Genomic DNA, 22,739 nt, shown 5'->3' with positions numbered 1-22,739 from the left:
TCCATTTTATGCTACTTTATACTTCTACTTCACTACATTTCAGAGGGAAATATTGCACATTTATCTGACAGTTATATAGTAAGATTTTACATAAAAAACATATTACCTCATTAAATATATGTTTTAATAGTATTTAACTGTATGTAAAATAGATCAAATTAGCGCCACATCAACTAGCTACAACATTAATAAGCTGCTTACAAATTGACGCATTAATATTAATAATCCAATATTATAATATGCAACAATATAACACTGCTTTGTAAGTACTTTTACTTTTGATACTTCAAGTACATTTTGCTGACAATACTTGAACTGAACTTTTACTTAAGTAAAATTTTGAATGCAGTATTTTTACATTGTGGTTTTGCTGCTTTTAAGTTTTAAGTAAAGGATCTGAATACTTCTTCCACCTCTGATAAGATGAGTTTCTCAAGTGTTACAGTCTTATTAAGTTAACTGGCAATCTAGAGGGACAAGTGTGCACTCTAGAGGTTAAAAGTTAGAATAGCAGGGGCAGCCAAATCCTTTATATAACTACAGGTATGTATATGGCCAAGGTTATTGCAATATGTCCAATAACTAAACAAAACACCTGAGACTGGACATGCATTAGTTACCCCACCGAAGACCTCAGTGTATTATCAAAAACATGAAAACTAAAACATCAAAGTGCATGATCTTTATTTGATATACTGTGAAGTGCCGTCCAGGTGGCACAAAATGGCAGCAGAACAATGAATATATAAGGCTCCTTTTCACTAACAACAAACTGGTCTTTGTCTTGATTTTGGCTATTCTGCCAGCACATGAATAGGAACACTTGCAAATGATAAATGATGGCATTTATAAATAGATGAACCAGTCCATTAAGTCTTTTTTCCATTCACCCCCCCCAAACTCCCTGTGTTCATATAATACACCACCACTTAAAGAGCAGCCGACTGTTGAAGGCCATCAGTGAAAACTCCAACTCTGAGCCCAGAGGACTGAACCATCAACCCCTGAGATTAACTATCCAACATGCTATCAGGAAAGGACATGGTGAACAGCAGGATGTGCTACAAAATTCATAAAAGCAAAGCAAACTTGGCAATAAAATTAAATCATGAATACTAATAACGGAATTTAATAATTCTATTCTAATTTTAACTACCTTTGTTTTTTTTCTCCACCATCATATTTCTAAAATGTATTCAGTATACAAATATTAAACATAGAATTATGATATGTATATTATGTGTTTGTGTACAGTAGCACTTATTCATGATGTCACAAGTAAAATCAACATGAACATCAAAGTATTTTCAAAAACACAATCAATCCTGTGTTTTCAACCTAGATCTAACTCTAAGGCTCCAAAGCCAGCTACTGCAGGTTCCCCACTGTAATGTTACGCTGCTTAGTCTTGGCTGCTTAGTCTGCACTTGAGTCACATGTTTCTTACACCAAACCAGGCCAAGTCCCAGGCTGGGTAATGATAAGCTGCTGTGTGGTGGTTGTTAAATAGTGCAGCAGACACAAGGGGTCCTTTTTCATATGTGGTCCGTTGCCGTGACCCCACTATCACGGCAGGCAGGGCTTAGCCGGAGAGTTGTTGGATGCGTCAACTCAAAGCCTCAGATCTCCAGGCTTAAGTCTCCCTCTAGGGTGCGGATTTCAACTGATATTCACTCAGCCTCTGGCCAATAACCCTGAACTCTTTATCCTAGTCGGATAAAGAGGGACCGCTTGTGGTGGGTTACCCTCCGCAACGTTTCTGTATCATCTTTGGCTTTTCAAAAGTTAGGTTTCAGGTTCCAAGTCTGTATGCAGCAAGTCTCACATACAGTAGATCTACTGTACAGTACATATGGGTTCATGCTGAGTAAGTGTGTGCGTGAAAGCCTTACGCCCAGTGAACCTGAGCTCCTGCCTTCGAGTGTCGTTTAGCCTCCCTGATGGAGAAGGCCTCTTGCTCTTCGCTTATCTCCTTCAGCCTCTTCTCGTCCAGAAACGACACCAAGGAGTCCCTCATGTCCACCACCTCGATCATCTGTTGAAGCACCCGATCTTCTTCTGCCTGCTGCTCTGACGTCTTGTCTGCCAGAGAAACACATAAGCATACACATATAACAAATATATAATCAATATTTTAATAGTAACAACGTATCGATGACAATGTGAAAACAATGTGACAGTGAAAGGGATCGCTCGTAGTTAATTATCACCTGAATCTGCAGCTCCCCTCAGCTTTACGAAGCTTTACAACGAGTTTCAGCTCATTGTTTAGCTGTTCGGCCCGCAAAAGTTACAGTTTTGGTTCACTCTCACAAAGCATCGTCTTTGGAAAAAAGAGATTGAATTTTGGACTTAGATTCACCAGGTGGCCAGAAACCTGACTCCAAATGAATGCTAATGTAACTGCTGTATGTGTAAATAAGCAACTGTTTACTAACAAGTTTGCCATATCAACTTAAAAGGTGATGATGATACGTCAATGTTGTGTTCACAACTTGTTTCTGCTGCCCCCAAGTCATCTTCATACTAGTCTTGCTGGGAAAGTTTCCAGGGATGAGATTTGCAGAGATACTTGTATTTACTTGTCAGGAATTCATTTCCACTGTGGCAGAAGCCATCAGAAACTTCTGTAGGTTAAACTGGGCTTCCTGTCTGTCTTAAAACAATATTCATATGCCCATAATTACTTGGAAAGCACTGGTCATCGCTTTAATTGTTTCTCCTGTGCATACTAGGTGCAAAGAGATCACTCCTTAGAGCAAATTGAATATAAATGATGGGGGACAAAATTCACAGTCCTCTTGTTGTGCAAAAATGCATTTCAAAGTTCAGCCAAAGCTAATATGAGGCCTCAGCAGTCTGAGTTAATCAAATCAATGTCTTTTTAGAACACGAAGAAGGAATTTGGTACGAAGAAGACAGTAACTTTACCCAGACAGTACCCACTTGATTTCATTAACTCAGACTGCTGAACCTCATTTTAGCTTCAGCTGAACTTTAGAATGTATTTTTGCAAAGGACAAGGACTGAGGACAGTGTCCTCTATCTCTTACATTGAAATCACTTCAGTGGGGGATCTCTTTGCAGCCTGTTTGGACAAAAGTAACAATTACAATAACCAATTATGCTTTCAACGTACATATGGGCATGTGAGTAGTGGTTTAAGACAGACTTGGCACAGTCTGTACCTGTCCTTTAAAGGATGACTAACTCTAAAAGACACACTATAAATGGACTTGAAGTAACTTGCTAGCCTAGCAACATGAAGGCTACAAAGAACCCATAATGCAACATTCTCTGTAGGAGCCGGTGTTACAACAGTACTCTCTGCCTTCAAAAAGGATATCTGATGTTGGGAATACATACTGTAAATGTCTAGTCCTCAAATATAATATGACCCCCACTTTTCGAACGCAATTTCGATAAACAGATATGGTCTTATATTCAGGCCAATATTACAAGATGCATTGATTGTGGTCCTGTTCACCCAGTCCTGCGTACAAAGCCACAGCACTGATGATCTCATTAGAAGTGGAAACACAACTTAATAGCCTTGGCTAAACACAACTGGTGCTTGTTTCTAAGTTGGGTTGCTCTCTTCTAACTTCAATCAATAGGCCTTTTCAAGAAACTTCAACAACAAATGTGCTTATGTGTGCACACCAAACTACACACCATTCAGCTCCATGTATTTCCTGAGCTCCAACTCCAGCATGCTTTGCTTGTCTTCGAGTTCCAGCTGCCGAGACCTGAGAGAAAAACAAACATCAGCTGAGTCATGTCAACATTACATCTTGCTATAGCTGCTGGTCATCATAAGGCCATATGACAAATAGAGTTTGACTGTAAAGAAGATTGGCTGCTACCATGGTGAGAATAACCAGTAACCACAGTGTTTTGAGGTGGAAGTCTTCTGTTATGGACCATCTGGCTATTGTGTCACTTCTACTCTGCACAAAGCCTGTGTTGTATTCCCAGGATTACTACACAGGCCTTTACTGTGTATCACTGTTTGAATTTACGAGTGAGCCAACAAAAGTGTACACTTACGCCACCATGAGGTCAGACTCTTCAGAAATCAATGCGTTCTTCTCATGAACGAGCTCGATCCAATTCTCGATCATTTCAGGAGAACCGCTGTTGCCTGGAAGTGGAAAAATAAAGTTTTGAGAGAGTTTGGGTATCTGTGTGTGATGATATGTTTGTTTATAAAGTTGGGGGACGGGGGGGAAGAGGAAGACAGGTTTGTATGGAAATTCTAGATATAGTGTTGTGGAACAAGATTTATGTGCTGCGTGTGACACAGCATCCATGTGAGAGAGCGTGTCTGAGAAACTGGCAGCATGCATCTCTATTTCTGGAGGCTGTTCCCCGTGAATTCAGCTGACTCTCTAGAGCAGCCACTCTCTAGTTTAGTTTTGTACTTTTCAAACCCTTTTTTAATTTTATTTTTTTTTTTATAAATCAACAGCAGCTCATTTTATATTTTCTCTCCATTGTTCTCTTCACTTTCTATTACCAGAAGAGAGAGGACTTCATTTACTGCAAACTACAAAAGTGGTTGCATGGGGACATAAAATCTGTGTGAAAATTAGTTGAAACTGTTCTGCTCTTAAAAAAATAAAAGATCTGTCTGCTGTTGAAGTTTGGGGCTTACCAGCCTCTCCTCGCAGAGTTCGCTCCAGCACTACACCTTTGTCCTCCAACTCCTTGAAGGTCACCTCAATCTCCTCCAGTCTCCTCTGGATGGACTGTGAACCACAGAAACAAGAAAGAGCGGTTCTCAAGCAAATTTTGACAAATGCATTTACTGTAAAACTTCAATTAATAGCCCAGACTTTTATTTGCTTCAATCACTGAACTCAACCTGCCTATATCTGGGACAGGCCTTTAATTCCTTTCGCACAAAACTCTTGATCAGCAAAGATGGGAAAAACAGTAAATAATTAAGGAAAGGACACATATTCGGACTTTATGATCACTTCAAAGGTAGGTTTCATCTCTCTTGTTTACCATGCCGGTAAATCTGAATGAATTATACTTTGGTGCCCATGGTTTTGGTAAAATGAACTGAACGATTGAATTGTGGAGAATATAACCGATCTAACGATGTAACATTAATATTTGTATGCGCGATCTAAGCAATCTAACTAGCTCAAGCGGGCAACCTGGTGGGCTTTAAGAGGTTTTAAACATCTAAAGAACTTCTATGAAAACCATACCCCGCTTCTTATTGAGACCTGCGTTTATTTGTCAAAACATGTAGCCACACCCAGCCAATAAAAGGGACTCTGCGTTTAATTGGGGCTCAGCTTTTAATTGAAGTTTTACAGAAAATTATATTCCTTAATATTTTCATTAAATCAAACCCAGTATATGATTATTTATGGTCACCATTTTTCTGCAATAGCCATTCAATATATTTACATTCAATAATCATTTATCTATATAGTAGTTTTCCTTGTTAGAGGCAGATTCTACCATTCCCATGCTGGATTCAAATTGCCTACTTAAGCCTGAGGCATTCACAGGAAACGCTGCATGTATGTAATCCAGCATTACTGTTTTTAATTTGATCTCATTGACATCAGCCTCAGTGTTTGCTGTTCACTCTCCCACAGCTGTATCAGAGTTTATTAAGTTGCTAAGCAAACACTTCCCACTGCTGTTTCTTCACATTAAAAGCATTCGACTGGTGTAAAAAAAGGGTGGCTTTTATTGTCACAGGAAACATATTTGTCACAGCGATCAATAATTGTGTCTACAAAACAAGACATGGTTGTTGTTTTAAATATTGCAGGGAATAATGGGATGAGAAGGAGCAGCCACAGTGAGCTTTTAGATGAAGAGCTGCCATGTCCAACTCCTCAGTAAGGTAAACAACTCCTTGTACTGTGGAAAACTACTTGCCCAGTGTGCAGCATGAAATCAGACCATGGTTGCTCATGGTATGATAGCCAATTATTGGCTGACTTTTTTTTTTTTTAATCAAAAAACAGATACACCACTTGCTCCTCTGTTGTATTTCTGACAAAGTAGCTAGTGAAGGAGTATTTGCTGCCCCCAGCATACTGGGGCCTGTTGTATTAAACCACACTTGCTGTTACCACCAGTAACCATAGGTGTCACCAAATCAACCAGGAAAGAAATCTTATGGATTATAACTTTAACAAACAAGTATTCTGATAACAGAAGAAATGGCTACCCTTATCCTCAATGTGTTGACACATTTATGAGCAAGTACAATGAAGTTTAGTGCTTCATTGAGTGAAGTTGGAGAAGCCAATAAAACATAGATAAACTATGAGTATTGTGACACTGTTAGAGAGACACTGACCTGGGCTTTGCGCAATCGCTGTAATTCGCTCATCTTGGCTCGCCGCTCCAGTGTCCTCATCTTCATCAACTCCAACTTCTCAGCCTCAACAGGGTCTGATGGCACCGTCTGAAACTACAGGCAAAGTGTCAATATTGTAAGTGTACTGCTGGTTAAAATGTAGCAACTCACTATCATGTAAAATGAAAACATCAGCTCCATTACTCTTCTTACTTTCTCATCAAATAGGTCAGTATCATCTTGTGCAAACATCTCATCATCGTCGTCATCATCATCATCATCCCCATCGACCCCCTCTTCTGAGGTGCTGTGAACATGTCTGAATGTTGTTTCTGTGGTAAAAATGCAAGAAAGATATTGTAACAAGTGTCATAATAAACCCATAAACCCAATAAACTAAGATCTCAAAAACACCACAGTAAAAGGTTTTGTCCCTGCAACCACTTTTCTCCACCAAATATCAAAGAGGAGATGAGTCCTTAACCTACCCACTCTCCCTGGATGATTGATGAGGACGCTGAGCCGGGTGTCTCTGCTGATCCTCGGGGAAGAGAGATTCCAGGGGGAAAACTTGGATCGTACTCTGGTCTGTCCGCCTGGCATCTCTTTTCTCCTGAAGCAGCGTCGATTCCTCTTCTCCCGCATGTGACTGGCGGTGCTCCCACTCCAATAGCCCTCCTCTTCTTGCCCATCCAGTCCCTCTGGTTTAGGGGGGCTTGGACCCCCTGCAGTTGCAGAGGAAGAGGAACAGGAGGAGGATCCACCAGGGGTCTCTGAGTCAGAATCTGCGCTGAAGCTCTGAAGATTCACCAGCTGGGTTTTCTCCTCATCGGTCAGCTGAAGCTTTCGGAGTGACTGCTTCGGACGGGAATCTGGTGCTGCCTTGGAGATCTCTATTGTAGGGGTTGGAGATGAATGTTTTTCTGGAGTCGAGGGGTTAAAAAGATGGACTGTGCGAGGTTTTGCTCTTGGAGGAGAGGGCTGAGGGCTGGGTGTGGTCTGCCGAGAGTGGCGGGGCTTGGGGACAGGATAGGGCACTGTGGGCGGAGGCTCTTCGGTCTCCTCCTCAGTGTGTCCTGCTACCTCAGTTTTAGAAGGAGGATCTCTTGGAGTTTTTGATGCATGTGGTTCTTGGGACTCTTCTTTGGATTCAAGTATATGGCGGTCCTGTCCTTCAGGTTTATGTGACTGTGTGTGAGTAGAGGGACCACAGTCCAGAGTGTGCTCATTTTCCTCATCTGATGGAGATGGTGTATAATCATCACTGGAAACCCCATTCTCTTCATATGTCCCTTTGTGATTTCCTTCTCTATCCTGAATACAGAAATGGCATAGAAAGAGCACAAATCCCTGTTTAATATGTTTCGGTCCACAGACTACATATGCTTTGACACAAACATTCTCATTAGTTGTGCGTAACGGCTGCGAGCAAGTCAGCCCTGCAGGCTGATGACATCGGACCAGACACCAGAAGGATGATATATCATGCAACAGAAGATTGTGCAACACGCACACTACAAACACAAGGACTCAACATGGAGTCTGGAGTCATCAGCAGCAAGCAACAGAATGGTTTTAATCTGTTCCGTTCGGTGACCCACCTTACAAGATGTTTCAGCCCTGTTTTCCAGCTCCAGCTCTTCAGAGTGCAGCTCACAGTAAAATTTCCCTGAGGGGATATCACAGATAGAAACACAAAAAGGAGTTGAAAAGTCAGAATGTGAATGTTGACATGCTCAAGAGGAGAAACCATGCTGTTTTCTTAAATAATTAATCTCCTTTCGGTCTAAATGGAAACCCCTTTAAAAAATTAATTACACAAAATTAATTTAAATAATATTAAGTACACAAATAAATAAATAAACGGTGCTTCACTTATTGTAGCAAAACCCTATCCTGGCTTTAAGAGAACACGTTATACCACAGGTGCGATAGCTGGTTAAACCAGAAATACAAGTGCTTTATACTCAACAATACAGCATCAAGTGCTTCAATCGAGGACTGCTAGATTACCAAACAAGAGGCTGCTAAAAAAAGATAACAAAAGACCAAATATTACACCCAGCATGGACAGATACTTGGGAAACTCTGTCTTACAGAGAGTAAGTACTCACCTGTAGTCTGGTCAAAAGTGTATCCTCCCAGTCTGAGTGTGATGGCGCACTGATGGCAGGTGAAGCAGCTTCGATGGAAGAACTTGCCCTCAGCACTGATGCGCTCCAGCACATAGACCCTCTGACCACAGAAGTAACACTCCTCACTGTTTGTCATTAACACACCAGTACCAGGTTCAGGCTCAGGCTCAGGAGCAGGAGCAGGAGCAGGATCAGGTGTAGGACCGAGCTCAGGGGACGCAGGAAGCACCACCGTCTGAGGGAAAAGGTCAAGGTTAAATTCAGTGAAGCAACATTGGCAAAAAAAGAGAAGAGCAGAATTGATACAGAAAGCTTCTAAAGTAGAATTTCATTACTTAAACACAACTTACACTGTCCTCATCTCCCATCCTTGTCTCTCTTTCTTGTTTCTCAGCTGCCAGCTTTTCCTGCACAGAAAATAAGAAAAACTATTGACTCTCATATGACCTGATTATGCGGATTATGTGTAGAACATTCAAAAAAACATTCAAACCATATTAATGACTAACTTGAAAACCCGTCCCTTGAAATAACATCTAACAATTTGGCCCCGAACAGAGAAATAACAAAAAAAACAAAAAAAGATGTGAGTCACAGACCGCACAACAACACAGACCAAAGGCCCAGACGTGAACTCCAGCCAACAAGCCAGAGTGTTTGAAAATATCTTTATCTAACATTTCTGGGTGCTGTATAAACAGTGAACTGTAGTCACAGTGGGCGTACCTTGCGCCTTTGCAGAGAGTTGTGCTTCAGCTTGTTCAGGAAAAACACAGCTGACCGTGTCTTGGAGAGAGTCAGAGGCTTGGACGATGGCAGGATGCCTACAGGGTCTGTAGCCAGCAGAAAATGAAAGAAAGATAAATGTCAGAGAGGGACACACACCAAATTCACTTTATCTTACTATTACACTAGGCTATAATCCTAAAAACACCAGACCGTTGTTATTGGCCTACTTGCAGCTTTGCATACAGCTGCTAAAAATATTCTGATCGTACCTTTTTGAATATCTTCAAAGTATATCTTTTTTATGTCGGATACTCTGTCAGAAATATAAATTATCCCTCTTACTTGCATTTTCTGTAGCGTCACAGCAGCAGCAGCTGAATTTTACTTGTCAATCCACATAAAAACTCTTCAGCTCCACATCTGACTACCAGTCCCACTCTTTCATCATTCAGATAAGGTTACCGGAGAATGACAGCTCCCTCCTGCCTGCACATCAGTCAGCGGATCCCAAGCAGAGCAGCACAGCAGCACAGCAGCACAGACACAGAGAGCGTATATCACACCCACTTCGGCTCATTCAGAGCTCCAAACGCTGGGCTCACATTTACACTGCACAAACTCCTCATACTACAAATACCTCCACTACAAACAGCTGGGAGAAAATCCTCCTTCAGTGCAGGAATAGTAGATCCCCATCAAAAGACGCTAGTCCCATCAGACCCTGATAAGCCAGGTCCACCGTGAATGTTTGCTCTGTCTGCTGCTGGGCTGGCTTAGTGCAGGAGAGCAGCACGACCAGTAGAGGCTGGCTCTGAGCACATCACTAGCCACTTAAGCCAAATGAATTCTGGGTAACATGCTCTTAAAGAGACAGCAGCGATTTGATCACTTCTCAGCATCTCAACACATTTCAGTGGGAGGACATCTGACCCTTTTAAGGTGATGCTAATGCTGTTAAATGCTGCTAAAGCAACAGAGTTATGTAAGATTGATGCTGCTGTCACCAATAGCTATCTTCAGAAAATATCGAAACATAAATCGGATTCAAAATGACATAATTAATAAAAACATTAATTGTGGTATATTGCAAAGTGCTTTTTTGGCTTTTGCCTTGGTTGACATTCTTTTTACCCTTGTGAATAACACATACCCAAACTTTTACCTTTTGCTGGCACAGTGAAGGTATTTTGGACCTGGGTGAGGTAGAGGACCATGGACAGCTTGTCTATCTGACCGCTTTTGGCTAAATCACTGGCAGACATGACAGGTGGGATGCCCAGCTCCTTCTCCAAGATGCTGAAAGCCAGTTGGTTGTTGTGAACAGCACTGGACTCATCCAGCGAGGACATGTCACTGTGGAGAAATTAGAAAGCTGGTATTACTCTACAGTATTAATTATACTTTTTACAGCAAAGATGATCATTACATTATCTTTTGGTTACTGTTTGGTTAGCTATGGATTTGAATTAGGTAAAATGTGTTAAATGTAAATTTCTTTCAAAGAACTGGGTCAAATTAACACCATTAGAACCACTACATAATTATACAGCATCCTACAGTTTCACATTAGTGGTGTTGTCAGATGAAAACCAAGCTAATGCCAGGGGAGCAACTCACATGAGCTGAGGTCTGAAGTGGTGGATCAGAGCACACAGAGCCAATCCGGACCTCCAGGATTGGGTAAAATCTTTTACATTCACATTCTCATAACCCACGGTGTGTTTCTGGCACCATTTCAACAACTCTTCAGAACCACTGACTGAATCTGAGAAGACAAACAGACCAATTCAACCACAACCTGTTTGTGATTTCGCAGTCTGTCTTTGATATGTAAATATGGTGTGAGTGAATTGTTTTATGGCGTGTCAATGCCACAAAGCCACACAGTGCTTCCTGCTTAATTCAACACAGGTGAGTATAAAGTGAAAGAATAACTAGAGTAACCATGGCTGCACAATGAAGAACAGCTGACCTTGACGCATGTGAGCCATCTTGTTCCATTTCTTGCTCGATGGATTGGATTTGTCAACATCATATAGGTGCTGCACCTAAATGAAATGACAGGTAGATTAGTCAACACATTCAGAGATCACAGACTAAATTAACCTTTAACCAGCTCACTGAGTTCATCAAACAGGAACACATCAGGATTGGTAAATCATATAAAGATATGTTTTAATTCAATCAATACATTTTTGGTTATTTACTGTAAGCCATCCAATAATAATTATACTTTGCGTGGAAATCAAATCTACTACTGTCTAGGCCTAAAAATTATGAATATTAGCAGTTTTACATTGACAACAAATATATAAAACACCTGATTATGAAGAAAACAGCTATGGAGCAGTTTCACATTAAACTCAGGCCAATATCTGTTTTCTTAGTATTAGAACAGAATGTAAAGTCTATTCTGTTAACATTGCTATAAATTTACGAGACTGTGACTACTAGACTGTAATCTGCATCTTTGAATAACCTCCATAATGATTAAAGTGACTCTGATTCAAATCTGTGTTGAGTAAATAAAGAATAACAGTCCTGACCTGGTTGGTCTGGATGGAGGAGAGGTTGACTCTTGTGTACCGTGTTTTGGGGTCAATGCTATAACCAGCATAGTTTTTGCTGGTGTTTTCTGGTGTGGTCTGGGACAGGACCTGGTAGATACTTTCTCTGTTCATTTTTAAAGAAATGAAAGCAAAATGATTAAGAGCTAAGCACAGCCCCAAATCACTAAACACAGAGATGCATTGAAATGTAAAAGGAAAAGGAAACTGACACTAATACAGGAAAGATGTGATGACACAACTGGGTGAGTTTAGAGATCACTCGACCATACATATTTTTGACTTCACACTAGAGGAATAGAAACAGAGCAAAAATAATTCCTTTAACGTGTAAAATTTTTTTGTCTGGTATAAAATGTATCTGCAGGTACACCTTCTTATTTTAAACTATGAGAAAAAGGACCATAATTTATGTGGTTGGTTGAAAATAACCAGAGGTTCTCAACACTTTATTCTGTATTCTCCTCAGGCTTACCACATCAGATTTAGTCTAATCATATTCAAATACTTTCTAGTAAGTTTTCATTGTCTTGTAAATATCAAAAGCTCACAATTGGCACATTTCATGGACAAAACATGACTTCTGTCAAACACCAGAAGCCTCATTGTTTTATTCTTGTCACATCAAGGAATCATGCTCAAATATTTTCTTACATCTATGCAATCAAAACAACTATCCATCATACTAATTATCTCAGGATGGGAGGTGTTGCTGAGGAGGACATCCACAGGCATACTGATGAATTTTGGCACTTTATTTTTTCAACACTTTCAAGGTCATCCATTCATTTTCTAAACGTTTGAATCCTTAGTTCAGTTTAGTACGATACAAATATCGTGCTAATAGTAGAACCTATGGTTTTCACTGTGTGTCTGAGAAACAGAAGGTAACACGTTCCCTTTTTGAGAAGTGCACAAATTAGCAAAGTCAGTGGTGAGAAATATGGCAGGTAGTGAAGAAACAGGAAGTAGTTGCATCATGAACTCCAATGTGTTTTGCATGATATTGCTCATGATGTAAAAATGAAATGCTATTGTCTGTATTGTGTGCTGCGGCTCACCGCTCAGCCAGGACCTTGAGATGTTGGATCCCCATGCCCCAGCTCCTCACCATCCACGCTGTGTCAAAAGAAGCTAGAAACCCACGGGCAATACCTGTACCCAGAGGCCAGAAAGGCTGCAAAGAACAGAACATAAGAACTCATTGTAGCGCATTAAGATAATCGCACAATTGGTAAGTGGAGCAGACACATTTCATACAGTAAGTGATTATCACACAAGACACGTGTCACTTATTAAAACTTATGGGACAGAAAAAGGAAAAGCTGCCCAGCTTTTCAAACTCTACATAAGAGCTTATCACATTTCCAAACAGCCATCATGTTTATGTAAACAAGACTAAGAGTCCTCAGCCACGCTAGCGGCTGTGTGAGGCTGTAGTTAGACACAGTGGTGCTACATGCTGATGTTTAGCAAATATATTGTTTACCATGTTCACCATCTTAGTTTAGCATATTAGCATGCTAACATTTGCTAATTAAAGCACTAAAAGTACAGCTGAAGCTGATGGGAATGTCATTAGTTTTGCAGGTATTAGGTTATAAACCAAAGAATTGGACAAATTAAAATCTTGACCTAATGATAGTGCTTGTCAAAAACATGAATTTTACAATGTATCCTGAGTAGGACGTGAATGTCTGTTCCAAATTTAAAGGGACTCTATTAAAATGTTGTTAAGACATTTCATTTCAAACCACAAATGTGAATCTCATCGTGATACAAGAAAAGTCGGTGGATCAACACATTTATTACATCGTCAACTTTGACTGTATGTACAAATGTCTTTGCCAGTCTGTCCATAGTTATTGAGTATTTCAGTCTAGAACAAAGTGGTGGACAGATCATCACCATCTCTAGAACCACGCCGCTAGTGTGGCTAAAAATGTGAACTAGGGTAAATTTGCGCCAGATCACTTAAAATGTTGCCCCCTACCTCCACCAGGCAATCACCAACAAGACCCATCAACAATTTCTTCCCCCTCCTCTCCCTGACCAGAGAGGCATTCTCAGCACGGTGCATGCAGGTGAAGTCGAACATGGCCACGTCTGGCTTGCCGGCATGGTTCTGAGCAAACTGGAGGTCAGGCAGTTTGCCACCTGTGGAGAAGTAGGCAGCATCATGGGCATAGCAGCACAAAGCCTCATGATCCACGTTTGCAGGAGCCAGCAGCTCCTCTGCATCACTGTAGTCCTGTAGAGACAGTGAGAGGTGCGATCTGATGAGTCATGGCACCTTTTTCTGATTCTGAGTGACAAGTCTTATACTTGGTTTGCTGCAATAGCTACTAGGCCAGGCTGCAGAGAATAAAGAGATGATTGACAGTTTCTCTCTTCAGGAGCACCTGCAGTGTTGTTTTATCTATCTAGTTTGTTTCTTTTTCTTTACTGGCCACAGATACAGCTGGTGCCAATAAGAATCACACTTTTTCTTGGTAATGGATGTGTTGTTCTCACCTGTTTAATGACCCCCTTCTTCAGCAAGCTCTTCTTCTTGGCAGTCATGACAAAGTAGTGGGTGTCGTCTTTGTAGTAGACAATATTCTCCAAATCGATACCTGGAATGGAGAATGGAGAGAGAGCATGGTGGGCAAACAGAGAGAGAGAGAGAGAGACCAGTGTAGGAGAGTGGGAGAATCACGAAGGCTGACATCAAGAACATTTTATATTTGAGAGTGATATTTTCTCTATCATTAGCTTGTTTGCTTATGCTTTTCTACTGGTTTTACTTGAGGGTGGGGGAGAAGATGGAGAAACAGGGGGGTAAGAATGAAATAATAAGTCGTTCAACTGGGTGAGATCAGGGTTATAAAGGTGACACACAGTTCCTGTAAGGTTTGTTCAAAATCAAGCTGCAATAGGTACAGAGTAGGTCAGAGAGTAAGGGTGGATTTTACCACGGTTAACGCTGTCACAGGAAATTAACTGAGGATTGGAACACAGATTAACAGCCTTTCTGCTCTTTTCACACTTCACATTGAACATGACCTGACAGTGTGAACATTCATTTCATGCCTTCAGGGTTGTGTTCAGCAAGGCACAACAGAAGAGCAATAAAATGAAAATAAGCACTCATGTTCTTATTAGAAATGTTCTGGTTGAGTGACTCTACTTCATAATTCATGTTCTCACTTAGTGCAAGTCGTGGTATAAAATAAATTAATCTGAAGCAACGGATTCCTCTTTTCATGCTTCAATTTTTAAAACAGTTTGCAGAAATAGAGCAGACTGCTTCACCCCAAATCCAGATGTCATTCTTCCATCCAGCTGAAGATGACTGCAGATGTCATATGGATTCCTACCTGTCTCAGTGAGCAGCTCTTGGAAGAACTTCTGGTTGTAGATGCGGGCCACACCGCTGATCTCTGCTACTTGGGCCTCAGCAGCCGTGTGTCTGTTGGTGAAGTTGGCTGTGATGCCAATAGCCAGCTTGCCTCTCAGCTCCTTGTGCTTAAAACCTGATAGTTTGTGAAAGAAGAAAAGAGGAAACTGGGCTGATGAAAGCTCACTTATTGAATATGGCTGCCAATGGAAGCTTGCGTTTTATGACTATGTACAACACCCAGACCTTGCAAAATGTGGAATTGCAGTTGTTTGTGCCCACTATTTCAACAGTGTGAACTGAAATGATTCAAGTAGGCCTGTCACGATAACTACTTTTGTTGGAGGATATATTGTCCCAGAAATAATTGCAATAAACAATATTAAAGTCATTTTAAGACCATTTTATGCCATTGATATAATGGTAAGCATAATAATGAAAGTACACCCTTTCAATTAACTTAATAATAATAATAATTCTTAAAAATATTCAGACATTGGAATTGGAATGTGAAAAAAATATTAAAACATCCTAAATAAAAACATAAATAAAATCATACAACCAAAACAATAAATAAAATGGACTCTCTGGCTCTGTTAACAAAAATTGCACTTAAATAAATATTTGGCACAGAGGTAGGCTAAAGAGTCATTCATTCTTTACCAGGCAATATAGTAATGGTAGGGAAACCTTGCTGTTTATTCTGGCATCATGTTGGCAAAAATGATCAAGGTCATGTCCATATACGATAAGTCGATATCATAACAGGCGATAATTACATATTGTATGTATCGTACGGTAAGTCAAAAACGGAATTATTGTGACAGGCCTAGATTCAAGAGTACGTGGGTGTTTGTCTCACCATCAGGGACAAACCTGCCTCCTCCAGCAGAGATGAAGACATCAAACTCGAAGGTTGCAGCAGGATGAGACCCAGGGTGCAGCTTGGCCATCCAACCTGTCAGAAACACATCAAACTTTTATGTGCCATGTGCCTCAGCAGATTTCATAAAAACTGTATTGCTTTACATACTGCTGGTTCACAAATATTGCTGGTTCATAAAAACAACTGATGATGATATACTGAGCAAAACTAGTGGAAGGAGTGATTGCTTGTTGGGAAATGTAAATACCGTTTTCTCCTGAGGGCTCAATCAAGCCCTGAAACTCCACTCCGGTGTGCACCTCCACCCCGAGGAGAAGTGACACTTTCAATAGAACCAACTGGAGCTGACGGATGCCTGAAAACATCATTGGAAATGTGTTTGTGAGATAACCAAGATACTAAACAGTCAGTCATACAAACAGAAAGTTAAAGGGAGCTAGGGCAGCAACTAATGATTAATTTCATAAAAAAAAAAATTAGCAACAGATTAATCTATTAATTGTTAAGACTTTATAATGGCAGAAAATAGAGAAAAATGCCCATCATGATTTCCCAGAGCCCAATATGATGTCTTCAATATGCTTGTTTTGTCCGAATAACAGTCAGAGAACAGAGAAAAGCAATCTCACATTTGAGATGCCATTTTGGTTGATAATTGACTTTTTGATCAGTTCAAATGTTGTTGATTCTGGTAATGTCCAAAGTTAAAAAAAAGGATTTGTTTGCTCAAAGAAGTGTTCCACCATGATATTCTCAAAGATCCCAAGGTAGTCCCTCTAAGAGTAATTTTATAGAGATTTGGAGATTTGGGTGTGCTATGCTAGTAGCGCTTAAAGTGGCCTCGAGCTGCTAGCCTCAAGCAGAGATGAGGAGAACGGCTACAGAGGTCTGGAAAGCTCACTTCTTTCTAACTCCACACCCCCGTATTTTTCAAACTTGTAGTCTTCACTCCAAACCGATGCCGACTCAAGTGACATCACTTGAAGCAATTTATCAGACTTCATGCAGCTCCCTCTGGAGCCACAAAGGTTTTATACATCTTTTTTCACTCTGATGTTTAAAATCGGTGAAGTTCCCCTTCAAGTGCATCACAACTAGGTGGTTGAAACCTGAGCCTCTGTCATAAAACCTATGGATTCAAAAGGTATGGGAACTTTGTTCATAACATTGCTCTATCCTGCATTTATGCACACACTTTATATCCTGCACTTGCTTATTGCACTTCTGGTTAGACCTAAACTGCATTTCATTGCCTTGTACTTGTACATGTGTAATAATAAGACATTAAAGTTGAATCTAATCTAATCTTTATGAGATGGAGCAAATCACATATGCATCAAGGCTGCAAAAGCCCAGATTCATAAAGAGGTGCAGTCCTGTAATGGCCCTGTTAATGGAGGTTATTCAATCAGTTTCATATTCTCTTAAACTATCTACATGCCATATATTATCTCATACTGTAATAATTGACCCCCGGACACCAACATGTTGAAATTAAAACAAACTACAAGTTAAAAAATATGTAGTAGATACATTTTCTTTTGATTACTGAATCGATGAATCAGCTAATCATTTCAGCCCTAAAGAGAGCATTTCAAAACAACACCAGACCTGGTTCACAGTAAAGGACAGTCCATTAAGCACAGTCATTAGTCACTCACTGATGTGATCCAGAGACCCGGTGCAGAATTTGCCGTAGAACTTCTTGGCTCCGAGCCCGCGGAGGTCATAAATGCTGAAGGGCCACAGGTGGAGAACATTGTTCCTGGAGAAAGCCTCTCTCTTCTCCAACACCACCACCTGAGCCCCCAGCAGGGACAGTTCGATGGCCGTTCTCAGGCCACACGGCCCTGCACCCAACACAAGACACTAAGAGACAGGAGGTGGAAATTAGACAAACAGCCAGCATGGATGATATGATGCTGATCAAAGAATGAGGAAATCAGGTCAAACTAAATGCTTTCATGCCCTCATGCGGGGCAAAGTCCTTTTTTTAAACCTCAAGCCCAAACATTGTGTGTGTCACAGTAAAACAAATGATGCAGTACCGTCCATAAGCCAATCAGTATGATTTGGAAATTGCTGGAAAGGACCATTGACATATTTGGTCTAAACCTGATCAGCAGCAAATCCCACAAAATCTGCATGATAGACAGATGGAGGGACAATGACTTATCCATAGTCCCTTCTTAATTAACTATTACAATTGTATGGTGAAAAATTACAGTTTGAATAATTTGGGTTCAGCTAAAACCGCAACACGGATATTTTGTACCAATGTTTATATAAAATATTTATATTTTAAATCTTCTAATTATCTAATATTAGGGGTTTTCAGTGTTTCCCCCAAGAATTACCCCCCAAAACTAGCATTTAGATCATGGGATGACAAAAAGTCTTCACTTTACCTGTTCAGTGGTGGGTGAAATGATGTAGTACATTGTCATTTTGAAGAAATTAAGAATTTATTTACACAACTGAACAAAACACAAAAACAAAAAAGGACATTGAACTTAATTAAAAGCCAGTGTAGTGTGTGTCTAATCATCATGGAAATAAAAATTCACTGGCTGCCATTACCTTGTTTTTGGTGCAGGCTTTTCCTTGTTGGTAATCTGAGTGAGATGCCCTTTTGTCCAGTTTTGTCCACAAGGCTTTGGCCTTCCAGTAGTTCAGTCTTTCCTTTAACTTGCTGTAGAAGCTCCTGAAATCCTTTGGATTGATGTCCAGTTGCCTGCAGAGCTCAGCAAAGTGATGCTTCACATCCTTACAAGTCTGGGCTTGGACAAAGAAGTCAAATGTAGCATGTGAAGGGTTGACAGGGTCCTGGCTCGCCATAGTGGAGGATGATGGTTGACCCAGTCCTTTGGTCACTGGGTTTCTTGGTTAACTGTAAAAGAGGAGGTTATATCGTGGTTTTAGAACTTCCTACCTGGAAATAACTGGGCTGTGGAGATAGGATTACTGTAAATGATTAAAGGGTTACAGAGTCCTTGTTGCCTTTGTTGTTTGCATTTACAGAGGTGGTCCAGCCTAAGTCTCCTACCTTCTGTGCTAGAGGAAGTCTTCTCCTCATGTAATTTACAGTCAAGATATTTAAAGGCAGAGAACTTTTTTTGTCACCTGGTCGGCTGACTCATTACTTACTTCCTCAGTTGTTTTTTTGCGGCTAACCGTTTCTTTTCTTTATTTTACGACTGCTCTGCACTGAACAGCCCGCCCACAGCTGATGTGTCATTCTCACACACTGCCTCGGGATGTGTGCCATTAGTGTCAGTATGCAAGGGTACACAGTTTAATGGAAACATATGGCTAAAACACATAGTGAGAATGTAACTTTTCCCGTATGTTTGGACTGGGATAACTGTTCACTGTATCACCTCAATCAAATAAGAAAAAGTAAATGTTACCTAGGGTTGGATGATAGTTGAAATTAATATCAGATGTTACTGTTTTATTGTATTGTTAAAATATTGTATCACACTATGGCAAATGTATGCAGTTCAGTGTAATGAAACACCATGTATTATTTTAGACAAAGCTAAACACAAGTAGGGCTGCAACTGATGATTATTTTCATAGGTGAATCTGACAATTATTTTTTCCATTAATTAATTAATGGTTTGGTGTATAAAACATAAAAAAAAAAATTAAAAATGTCCATCATATGACGTCCTCATATGTCTGCTTTGTCCTAACAACAGTCCTAACAAAAGCCCAAATATATTCAATTTGCTATAATGTAAGACAAGAAAAAGCGGCAAATTCTCACATTAGAGAACCTGGAACCAACAATGAATTAATTACTAAAAATAGTTGCAGATTAATTTCCTGTCTGTTGACTAATCGTTGCAGCTCTAAACAGATAATTACAATTTGCCTGGAGTTATTAAGTTGGAACAACATCATTTTGTAAAACGACAGTGAAAGCTGATGAATAAATTATTGCCCAGCCCTGCAGTAATGTTGATAGTACAATAGCTTTCTAGACAATATCTAAAACTTTAGAAACAAATATAACATGATTGTACTCGAGTAGTTAGAAATTTGTGGCATATAATATGAGCTCACAACTCACAATCTATTTGTCAAAATTGACTTAAGGAGGGTTATTTTCAATAACTAGTGGCTCCACAGGCAACAGCTAATCTTTTACGTCAATATCATACTCAAACAATAAAGGCTCTGTTTAAAGCACTGTTCCTACAATACATATATAGCACCTTTTTTGTTGCAGTAACAGCAAGTTGTGGTTGACATATCCTGTAACTAACATGCATGCATCACTTCCTGAAGATAACACACTCACAACCCCCCCTCTGCTACTAATTCTGCAGCCCCTGCCCTCCACCTGCGACGCAGAGTCTATAATTACAGTCACAGACCACTGCAGCATGTGTGCACGACTGTGCTTGTGTGTGAACCTGATGGGAACTGCATTTAAACTGCTTTGAAGACGAACATTACTCCCTCACATTTTTTTTTTTTACCACCGACTGTCTGTAGATATTAACAAACATGACAAGAAGATAAAAAAAAATGTCTCTGCCTTCCTGTTTATTGCATTACCGCCTTTATCTGTGTTGACAATCACTCAAACAAGTTACTACCTACAATAAATCTAAAGGCAAACAATTCTGGAGGTGTTTGCTAAGTCTCCACGGAGACCCAAATGATACTGGCCTAACACAGAGGCTTCAACATGGACACATAGCTCAGGTGAACGTAGTCCAGACATTTAAAACTTTTGATTTTTGAAGGATAATTATATTAAAAATCATTAAACTCCCACTTTCATCCCGTCTTCGGTTTCCTTATTCATTAATTGCAGTCTAGACACTACAATAGCAAACAAATAAGCCTCCTGCCATGTACAGTGTAGTGTGACCTTTGGTCTGAAATTATTAATCAAAATTGCCTCACGGTCTCCAAATGGCACCAGTGTCTCTACCAGAGATAAAAATGTTTACCAAGAATAAAATGGCCTGTGATGACAAGACAAACTGTCAAGAATAAAAATAACTCAAGAGGATCATCTTGAAACTTTTATCTAATTCCCAAAGAGGCTGCTGTATTTATACTCTGTGCTATATTTTCTGTTTTAACTATCTTGAAAGATGTACAGCAGCATTAAAACAAACATAAAAGCACAAACTAGATCCCTTGTTAAAAATCAACTTCTGTGACACTGCTAAATATAGTTTGCAGATAGTCATGCTGAATGAGGTGTCTTCTGTGGCAAAGGTAGAGACAGACAGATAGACAGTCTCACACACACACACACACACACAGACACATACACATACACAGTCATCAACATCTGACTTGTGTTAAGCAATTCTAAGAATGAGACAAGTTTTAGCAGGAATACTGTGGACAAGAACAGACAGAAGCAACCAGGATTTAAAAGGTGAATTGACCTGATTTTCCTCAGGGCCAGTGGATTGGATTAGATTGACCCACCTTATTACATGTGTAAGCTCTGCCAGTGTGTCTGGCAACGCTGTGTGTATCAAGATGTTGGATCAAACACTGATCTCCAGCCTGGCAGGTTTTGGAGAGGGACGCAGAGAGAAAAAAAACATAATGGAGAATGAGAGGGAGAGAGAGGGGAGAGGAAAGAAAAGAAAGAGATGTCATTTTCTGAACTTATCTGGCTCCAACAGACATCCGCGGCGGTTTGTACTGAGACATTAAAATATACCCTTATAAATGTTAAGTGTTCACAACGATAGGAAGCTGATAAATGAACAGGAAGGTGTGGCACTGAATGTGATCTGCCGTGCCAAAGCAAGCTGCAGTCACAACATGTTCCAAGTGCTAGCAGCCAGATTTTAAAAGAACACTGAAATGCTATGAGAGCTGAAATATGTGGACACAGAAAATATGGTTTACACAGAGCTATGTTACACCAACAAATCCATTCATTCATGTATTTTAAAGTGGAAGTGAACTACAAAAGATACACTAAATGTCACCAGAGAGCAGCAGCAGCAGCACTAGGCTACAAAACCCACCGACAAACTTTTAAACTTACAAGGTAACTCGCAAAATAACAATGAACACAATATACAAAATATGTCCTTCCAAGTCAAATATGAACAGTGTTGAATCACACAATGCGTCCTGAAGTTACATTACCAGGTTTGTAGTCGTGCAGGAAGCCGGTATCCGTGAAACTGTATCCTGGGTGCCGTTCCCATGTTTTGTTTTGTCTTTGTTTACAGGTAAACAGTGCGCGTAAGCTCACCTGCACCTCGCGCTCGTACTGCACGAGTGGAGGCTCTTCCGGGACGTTCTGGTAAAGCTACAGGCACAGCGCACGTGACGAGGGTGGGGTAGGTGTTTAATCTGATATGGCTATCCTGGGGGCATCGTGTGTGAATCACTGAGAAATATGAATTTTATCTCTCACATAAAACAATAAGGTGAGGATTTGCTGTAAATCTTTGGTCTATTGGTCAGTCAAAACAAGATATTCGGAGACATCACTTTGGCAAACTATGACATTTTTCACTGTTTTCGGACGTTTTATAGACTAAATGATGAATTGATTAATTGAAAAAAATATCAATAGATTAACTGACAATGAATTTAACTGTTAGTTGCAGCCTTAATAATAATCTTAAAATCAATTTATGAATTAACTGTTGTAAAACTCTAATAACAGAAATTCAGGGTTTGAGGGGGTTAATGCTGCGTAAAA

At 40.1% G+C, this 22,739-nt stretch overlaps 1 protein-coding gene across 3 annotated transcripts; it reads right to left on the bottom strand.

Annotated features, from left to right (window-relative positions):
* Positions 1-667: 667 nt before the first annotated feature.
* mical1 (microtubule associated monooxygenase, calponin and LIM domain containing 1) lies at positions 668-22,337 on the bottom strand. Of its 3 annotated transcripts, none has more exons than XM_044209999.1 (25): positions 22,175-22,337; positions 21,497-21,577; positions 18,614-18,923; positions 17,695-17,902; positions 16,281-16,388; positions 16,010-16,105; positions 15,128-15,283; positions 14,283-14,383; positions 13,762-14,019; positions 12,830-12,945; positions 11,748-11,874; positions 11,174-11,249; positions 10,819-10,966; positions 10,352-10,554; positions 9,199-9,305; positions 8,823-8,879; positions 8,452-8,707; positions 7,939-8,006; positions 6,826-7,651; positions 6,551-6,669; positions 6,338-6,451; positions 4,658-4,751; positions 4,051-4,144; positions 3,676-3,749; positions 668-2,082 (listed from the first exon to the last, which is right to left on the bottom strand). In XM_044209999.1, the coding sequence occupies exons 3-25, from the start codon at positions 18,869-18,871 to the stop codon at positions 1,889-1,891; spliced, it is 3,858 nt and encodes a 1,285-aa protein (XP_044065934.1). In that variant the 5' UTR covers positions 18,872-18,923; positions 21,497-21,577; positions 22,175-22,337; the 3' UTR covers positions 668-1,888. The 3 variants fall into 3 exon arrangements, with proteins under 3 accessions (XP_044065934.1, XP_044065935.1, XP_044065936.1); XM_044210000.1 differs by having other exon boundaries at positions 10,364-10,554; XM_044210001.1 differs by lacking the exons at positions 17,695-17,902; positions 18,614-18,923; positions 21,497-21,577; positions 22,175-22,337 and having other exon boundaries at positions 16,024-16,105.
* Positions 22,338-22,739: the final 402 nt, after the last annotated feature.

This window comes from Siniperca chuatsi, linkage group LG10 (genome assembly GCF_020085105.1).
Source record: "Siniperca chuatsi isolate FFG_IHB_CAS linkage group LG10, ASM2008510v1, whole genome shotgun sequence".
NCBI lineage: Eukaryota > Metazoa > Chordata > Actinopteri > Centrarchiformes > Sinipercidae > Siniperca > Siniperca chuatsi.
This window is presented reverse-complemented; position numbering and strand designations above follow the sequence as displayed.

Coding starts and splice junctions, on each gene's coding strand:
- mical1 (XM_044209999.1), bottom strand. CDS start 18,871: ATGGCGAGCCAGGACCCTGTCAACCCTTCACATGCTACATTTGACTTC. Junction 9,306..10,351: donor AGCAAAAGGTAAAAGTTTGG/GTATGTGTTATT, acceptor TGCTGGCTACAG/ACCCTGTAGGCATCCTGCCA. Junction 4,752..6,337: donor AGCGATTGCGCAAAGCCCAG/GTCAGTGTCTCT, acceptor TGTGGTTCACAG/TCCATCCAGAGGAGACTGGA.